The sequence below is a fragment of the Haliotis asinina genome, chromosome 12 (genome assembly GCF_037392515.1).
Source record: "Haliotis asinina isolate JCU_RB_2024 chromosome 12, JCU_Hal_asi_v2, whole genome shotgun sequence".
Lineage (NCBI taxonomy): Eukaryota > Metazoa > Mollusca > Gastropoda > Lepetellida > Haliotidae > Haliotis > Haliotis asinina.
The window spans coordinates 54,234,363-54,242,903 of record NC_090291.1 but is presented as its reverse complement, the minus strand read 5'-3'; the positions used below and the strand labels follow the sequence as shown (position 1 = coordinate 54,242,903).

Below are 8,541 nucleotides of genomic sequence, written 5' to 3'. Positions count from 1 at the left end.
ATACTCCACTGTGTTGTTATTGCAAGATTGATTGCATGGATCTTGAAACACAATAAGGAGTGCATACCACTCAGACAAGTACCCTGTGAAAAGTGCGGTGGGTTTAACTATGTTTGACTTATGTCAAGGGGTGTCAGCTTATTTGAAGATGATTACAACGTTCAAGAAACCGCCGGGTGCGGGTTTAGCTGACAATACTAGAAACATAGTTGGAAGCAATGGGACTCGAACACAGGACAATTTGTTTCAGACGTACCCAGAATACCTGTCTTTGCTCAGGGAATGGAGACTGAGCCAACTTACCCCTTTGTATATGCATGTCCTTGTTTCATTGTGTCGACTGACATGAAAACATTATCATCTCATACTGTGGTAGCTAAGGCGCGTGGTAATGTTACCGACCTAAACGGTCAAACTTTTCGCCATCTTTGAAATCGTCTTCCCCACATAAGCAGCGGATGGTGTACAGGAAATGTATATGGATGCATACAGTACCGAGAACGAGGTAAGCTGCAAATATTTCACATATACCCGGGGCAAAATGTCCAGCAGTACACTAAGTTGTTTTGGGGAGATATTCAGCTAACTGGGACAGCAGCTGGGGCTCGGTCAGGTGCTGAGAGCCAGTGGTGCAGTACAGAGTTACCGTCTCTCCAGTCAGGATCAGCTGGTCGTGTGTTCGAATCCTAAGTCCTTGGCGTGGCAGTTCCATGTGAATGTGAGAGAAAATCCTATCTACAATTCGTTTTCTAAATAACATATACATTATTTTTTAAAATAAATGTCAGTCAAGTATACAAATAGCTGTCATTGTTATAACGTTACGTTCATAAATGAAATGATAAAACATAGCAATGTCCAAGCTTAGTGACATTTTAGAAGATATAGCATTTTAAGAACTTTTGTAAACAGTTTACAAAAGCTCATTAATCCTGCATAAAACCAGGGATAATCTCCAGCGTCTATTCTCCCTCATAACTAACACACGAGGGCCTTACTCAAGTCCAGTCTCGCAGCTGGGTGGGAAGAAGCGGGTACTGTCCTCGCTGATCCGAGAAGAATGCTTGTGACTTAGGATCGCCCAGGTGTAAATGGTTACTCGGTATTAACGTATGTCTAGATTACATATCCTTGCACGAGGAATGGTAAATGTCACTGTCATCCTTTGTGGTATGGCTTAAGATAACCTCCCTGAAAGCATAATGCTCCTCTACAGTCGTAAAATCAGACACTGATAATGGGGATATGTTGTATGGAACGTTTCTTTACCTCACACCCAGTGTGACTGAACAATGACACGCGCACGCAAACGCGCACGAGTACACACACATCCGAAGACACTAAATGACACACATACGCAAAAAAAAGAACAGACGCGCGCACACACACAATCGCACCTACATGCAGATCTATTTCTCTCTCTCTCTCCAATTATACATAAGTATATATACATATCTATGGCATGTATATGCAGGTGCGCGTGCGTGCGTGCGTGCGTGCGTGCGTGCGTGCGTGTTCTACCTACCCCACGTACCAAGGTCCTGGTTAGAATTGATCTAATGAGATCGGGTGGTCAGGCTCGGTGAATTGGTTGACATATATCATCGTATACCAACTGGGTACATCTGTGTTCAAGCTATTGATCACTGGATTGTATGGTCTAGACTCGATTGTTTACGTCATATACCGTATTTCCGATAATACGCGAAAATCAAAGCATGTTACGAAATATAATTTGCTGTTGGCTAATAACGGCTGATGCAGTAGATAAATAACACATGTACTGCGACGGGACAGTGGGGTATACATTTCAAGCTACGCGTGAAAAACGGGAATTTAACTGTGAGAAAGTGATAATTTTCACAATGCTTTTTCGAACTCAAAACATCCTGTCGAGGTTTCTGTTTGTTTAGTGTGCGACATGTCTGGGTATTTGTATGTACCTGTGACTTATGTTATTGTCCAAGGTAAACAAGAATCAGCGGGACACACCAGAGGGTATTTTAGAATTTCTACCTTTCCGCGATTACTCACCACACTAGCGATAGCCGCTCAGAGCTCAAGTATACAGTATTGTAAGAATTAACAAGAAAACATTCCTAGGTGAAAAAATCAAGCTGCGGTTTTAACTTCGCCGTGGTTGTAAGCCGTTGATAAACACCGGGTGTTTAGCTTGGACCGACGTGTTGCGGGTAATAAACTAGCTCCATGTCCTTGTTACGAGTGCGATTTCAGAGAAACAGAGCGAGTTTCGGCGCATCGCAACATTTTCAAATCCTTTTGGATCTATTTTTATTTTGTAATCTAAATTCTAATTCTAAAAAAATTGGTTTCTGGATATTTCGTTTTATTTACTATAGAAAAAATGAGAGAAAAACATATTCAACTTATCTGTAAAACAAAATACTATCACATACAAATATTTACGACAAAAGAAACACATTTAATACAGTTAGTCAAGTCCACGCAGGAAAGAAATCCTTAAATAGTACATCATGTCTGTTATTACTTGGTGGTTAGGTTGTTCTATAAGGACGCCTGCTGGAAGGTGGTCGTAGGAGAGAATACACTCTAATGAGTGGAAGTATGTTTAAATATGTATTTATGTTAATCATAGTACTTGTGTCTCGGGCAATTGCGTCAGTGTCGGAGTTTAAGATATAAGGATTCTCTAATGGCAAATATTTTTCTAGTTCAAAGCTCTCAGCTAGGTAGCATTTTTGTTTTGTCATTAATAATTCAAATTAACCTGAAGCATTCATTGCACGTCTCTACAGGCAAAGAAGTTAATTGCAACTCACGCAATGAAATCCTGTTTGAATCAATGACCCCTGTCGAGGATAAACTAAATAATGCAAGGTCAGGTCACAGCGGCAAATATACTTTCATCCAGGCTGCCGGGTCGGATTAATTTGGACGACACACTGTCTGTCGAGAAATATCGGAATTTGTGTGTGTGTGTGTGTGTGTGTGTGTGTGTGTGTGTGTGTGTGTGTGTGTGTGAGAGAGAGAGAGAGAGAGAGAGAGAGAGAGAGAGAGAGAGAGAGAGATTCCTTATTATTTTTTAGCTACCGGGGTCATCGCGCAAATTTTCCAATCAACGTCATTAATGTTATGACGTCATTATTATTATGACGGCTTGCACACGAAAAACACAATGCTTTTGCATTGCATCAGAAATGCCTTTATAGCCCGTACAGCTGTGTCTACGTATCCGCGCATATCTCCCGTCTATCTCAAGGGTATGTAGACTGTTATCAATGAAAATACGACCCCCGGCAAACAGGGCCAAGTGAAATGTACGAGCACCTATGTCAAGAATGTTGGGATATTGTGACAAGTCTGAAGGTCGCCATTCAACAAAACCTCGGAGTGCCGGTGAAATATTTCCCGCGTTTGTCATTCAACAACATCGAGATAATTTGCTCCAAACTTCTTAACTGTTATGTTTATGTCATTGGGGCGTGAATTTATCAACACTCCGTTCCCGTTAAACGGGTTTCTGAAGTATTTCGAAAGTTAGTTGGCTTTGTTGGTAAAGCGCAAGTAGCAGATATCAGACGAATGAGCATTATAATGCATGAGAGCTGTAAGAAAGTATATGTCTGTTACACATTTCTTAACATAAAGTTGAATATGATACGCCTCACAAAATTTTAGTAGCTTTTTCTAGATAAAAATAATTCATTTACAACGGATATAATTTTTTGTGTTGTTGTTAAAATTAGGTATTTCACATTGTAGGTTAAGTGCGGTGCATGTTTAATGCAAAATGCAACTAAGCGATAGAGATATCGGGATACTTGAATCGACGCACTACAGTTCACAGAAAGCAATACGCATCACTATGTATGTTCTTCTGTTACGCAGTTTCATGCATGTCTGTCATGAAAATAATACCCGTGTACCGTATGATTGCGTGGTTTATCAAGGAGAATTGTAATCCAAAGCGGACACCTGTTACAAGCTCGTCACGAAGCGAGCCGGTGCGTGACGTCACACAGGTCAGAGGTCGACAAAGACGAAGCAGACATTTTACGCAGCCATGTATATTTAGCGAGGAGAAGAACGGTGGGGGAATGGTGTAGAATTCGTGTGTTTTTCGACAGTGACAGTTATCACAACAACCACAGGATGAGTTTACCACACAAGAGTGTTCTACATGTAATGAACAACTATGAACGACACAACAGAAAGGTCAGTGTTTTGAAAATTCTCTCCATACACTCTACACGGATGAATACTGTCAAATCTTCATCTCAAGTGATTGCGAACCTACGGCGAAGCCTATCGGGGGTGGGTGATGGTGGAGAAATGGTGTGTGCGTATGATGCTCATCCCAGCATCTCACGTGTATTTTGTGTTTTAAGATCACGATAGGCTTGCCTTCGTAATTGATATATTGTTGTTGTTAGATGTGGGTCGATATTCCCCCAACGTTGGTGAAATACGCATTGTTCAGTTTGGAAACATTTGAACGATGCTTGTATTTAGCTTGCATGTATAGTTTTATATCATAGTATTGCTATAGTATAGTTTGTTGTTCATTAGAAATAACCCTTGTTGACTACAATAATGATGATTTTGTTCACCCAATTACAACGGGGTGTTACTGTTTCATGCAGAGGTCGTACTGGCAGGTGTGGAAGAAGGTAGCACTTAGTCCAGTATATAACTAGACGACTTCGCACTAAACCAAGGTGTGCTCGATGTGGGCCTTGGCTGGAATACGAGTTTATTCATATGAACTAGGTAGTACTATGACCTAAAATATTGTAGTGTTATTTGTTGTCGATGAGTAATGACCCCTTTTAACTGAAATTATTCGGTTTTTGTTTGCCCAATTATAACAAAGGATCAATACCTCATGGAGAGGTCGTATGGTAGGTGAGGAAGGGCAACTGCTAAATATTTTCCACAAAGAATGCTTCTTTCATAAACAGTTTTTGTCTCTGTGCAAAATTATGTGTGGGATTAAAGTACATGGTATGAATTTGTTTGATGGTGGTAATTGTGACACTGAACTGTGTGAATAACTAGTCTGTCAGCAGTAAAGGATGGGAGTGAGGACTAGGTTTTTGATCATAGTATTTGAATTACCAATATTTCTAGACACGTAAAGGTATTCATTCATGGTAAAGTGCCTTGGTCATGACATGGATCTCATGACTTTTATTCCCAATTTTAACACAGATAAATGGTTCAGCAAGTAACTAGCTATTATCTCTATTCATGGTCAAAGAGATCTGAGATAAATATTTCAGCAAAGTGATTCATGTCAGGTTGGTAGAATGATATGAAAGTGAAGGCGTTTCTAAATATACAGAGGAATGTTGCTGCTGATAGTAAACCACCGAACTGGAACAATTGCCCAATTATGTCGAAAATAAGGACATGTTATACAATGGTACAAGATCATGAAAGGGTATGAAACCAGTAGGGGAACAAGTGCACAGTATTGTGTTGAGATAGTCGTTACAGCTTGATAAATTGTATTTGACTTGCAAAGTAGGAACTATCTTGACATGAATCATACTGCTACTGTCACTCCTGCAGTCATATATGACATGACTGGTATGTATTATCTAAGTAGAATCTTGGTGTGGAGGAAGTTGAGCTAACTGAGATTGATAAAAGAATTGACAACTTTACATGTTGGTGAAGACAGCATGAACCTCGGAAAATCCCACTCAAACGCCATGGTTATATCTGTCATGGTAAAAATATTATTTAAATATATTAAATATTTTAAATATATTAAACCCATTGCTGGCAGGTCGGTGTTACTAGAAACACATATATTTTCTAATTTTTGCTAATACAAGTGACAGTTATTTTAGTTTCAAGTCCATAAAGGGCCAACACTCCTACACTTTAATTGACGTGTCTAATGGAGAAGACGAATGTTACACAACTCTGGTGTTGTTGCAAGCTCTTTGGAACAACTCCTGAAAAGCATTTCCCATGCATGGGTGGTCATCAGACAGCGTGACATGGCTATTGTGAGGGGCACCTGTCTACACCTTACACTGTTGGGTTATTGTGTCCGGGGACAGCGAGTGGGAGTCACCACACATACCACCATTGACCTCTGTGTGCCACTGGGGGCGTGTTGGGTTACCTCAACAGGTAGCACCTGACTACCTGACTAACGGGTTGCTACAAAATGTAGCTTCCTGGCCATGATGTTATATCAACATGTAGCATTTGGCTACTGGGTACGATCTGACCATGTTGTTACCTCAACAGGTACTATGATTCAGCATGTCACTACCTGACTACTTGGTTTAATCTAGCTGCAATGCTACGTTGTTACCTTAACAGGTAGCACCTGACTACCCGGTTTAATGGAGATTCCACAGTTCAATATAGGCCCTCAGTTACCTGTTGACTAAGTAGACAGGATGGTAAGGCTTCTGGACTTGGTGACTTGTTTCATTGCACATCAATGTATCAAAATGGTGTTCATTGCTGCTGATGTCAATCACTGGATTACCTGGTCCAGATTCGAATATTTATATACTGCTGTAATGTAGCTAGAAGATTGTTGAGCACGTCATTGCAATAAGGTAACAAAATACATAGGCGGGTAATTGTATACCTGCTGCCTTGGATCATTGATTCTACCTATTGCAATATACTGTAATCAACAGACATGCTTCAGTAGCATATGTACCTGCTGATGGGCATACATGTGCTTTTATGTGAGACTGAATGATGTCCTACACACTGTGAAAACTAAACAACAGCTGTTGCATGGATATTTTTAAACATTTACAAGCTGTATCACTTCTTAAACAGTGTCAGATAGTTAGAACATGTGTTGTTGGCAAAATCCATCAATACGTTAATATTTTAGAGGTATATCAATAGTATATTAAGAGAATTCCTCATATCATAATATCAATATTTTCTTAAAATAATCAAGATGATTTGGACTGTTGTTGTCATCAGTTCCAAATGCTTTGATTGATCTCTTTATACAAAGTAGTACAGTGTGATACTATGGCAACCTGTAACTATTTATGTCCTTAAAATGCTACATTGTAGGTGTAATTTAACTGAATAAGGACCCATGAAAATCCAATGAGAATTGATCTTCAATAACGGATACTTGTTGTAGGAGGCAGCTAACAGGATCGGCTGGTCAGGCATGCTGACTTTGTTTCCACATGTCATTATGTCCAGAATTACGTAGATGATACTCATGCTGTTGATCACTGGATTGCCATATAGCTGGAATATTACTGAACTAAGCTCACTCAGTCCATTATAAAGTGAAAAGTGATAAGTGCAATATATATTCGAGTACTTTAAACTGATTTTAGAACTAGTGCCTGTTTCCAATGATTACCAAACAGTGTGGTTGTCCAGTTTGGATGACAGAAGATACACTTGATGTTTGTCTCAGGTAATATCTCCAGTTTTTGAACTACTCGCATACTTCTCTTTCATAAGGGGGCTCTAGTATAATATAGTTACAGGTTAAGTACCTTTGCCTACACTGCTATGGTTGCCTTAAACTCCTAGATGAATCCTGAGCTGTTGACTGCATTCTTGCATCACAGCCATACTTTTTGACAATTTGAAATAGCTGAATTTTTAAAACAAAAACAACTTATGTAATCTATCCACCAAACTCAAATTGTGTACTATGTTTGAGTTTAATATTTATTTCAGTTCATTCTGGAAAATGCATTTTCTGAAATTTGTATTCTAACTCGTCAAACATCAGACTTACGTTCGTTGTGAGATCTTGTGGCCTGATGTTTTTGATAAGCTTAAATATCCCACTCAGTTTCCAGACTTCATCAGCTAATGGTGTGTGATGCAGGAGCATGCAGGAAACATCACCGTGACCTATTACCAGGGATTTCATGCACAAAAGTTTTATTTCCTTTTGTGAATTAGAAACACATTATTCTCTTGGTGATGATTAAAAAAGTGCTTATCTCTGCATGTGTAAGGATTTAAGATCATTAAATGCACATGTTAATGTTATTACTTCTGAGGCAAAGGTAGATGTCTGTGTTTATACCACACATGACTCACTGACTTTTTTACTTTATCTGCACTTTCTGACGTTGTGCTGAGTCAACACAAAAAAGAATGCTTGTTAAATTTGTATCACTTGATTATGCAACAGTTAGTTTGTTCAACCAATGAGACATGATATGTTAAGCACCTGAATAAATGTCTCCCTGTTCCAGCTGCCTGGTAAGGTCATGTCAATGTGCAGGGTCAAGGGTCAAGGTGATTCCATTGGGAAAGTGTCATATGTCAGATGTGCCATTTTGAGCAGTCTGTTTCCGTGCATCATCCTTATTCATCAGGCTTTGTCGTTTATATCATGCATGGTATAATCGTTGTTTTGGTGGCACTGCCATTTACCATATAGCTGTAAACAAGGATCACTTGTTATCAGGTGCTAAAACATTAGAATTCAGTATTTAGCATGTTCAAATTTCAGTATCATTAATGCTTACAATGCTAACTAGGTTGATTTTGAACTGAACATGTAGGATGGCTTGCTATGGACCA

The 8,541-nt window shown here is 39.3% G+C and overlaps 1 protein-coding gene across 3 annotated transcripts in view; it reads left to right on the top strand.

Moving 5' to 3' along the window:
• Nucleotides 1-338: 338 nt before the first annotated feature.
• Nucleotides 339-8,541, top strand: part of LOC137258487 (rhophilin-2-B-like) — a 40,175-nt gene continuing 31,972 nt past the window's right edge. Inside the window, exon 1 of one of the 3 annotated variants that reach the window (XM_067796177.1) lies at nt 339-505. In XM_067796177.1, the coding sequence (XP_067652278.1) occupies nt 473-505 (33 nt within the window). In that variant the 5' untranslated portion in view covers nt 339-472. Of the gene's footprint in view, nt 506-4,020; nt 4,297-8,541 lie in introns of those variants that run through there. The other 2 variants (XM_067796175.1, XM_067796178.1) reach the window with 2 other exon arrangements.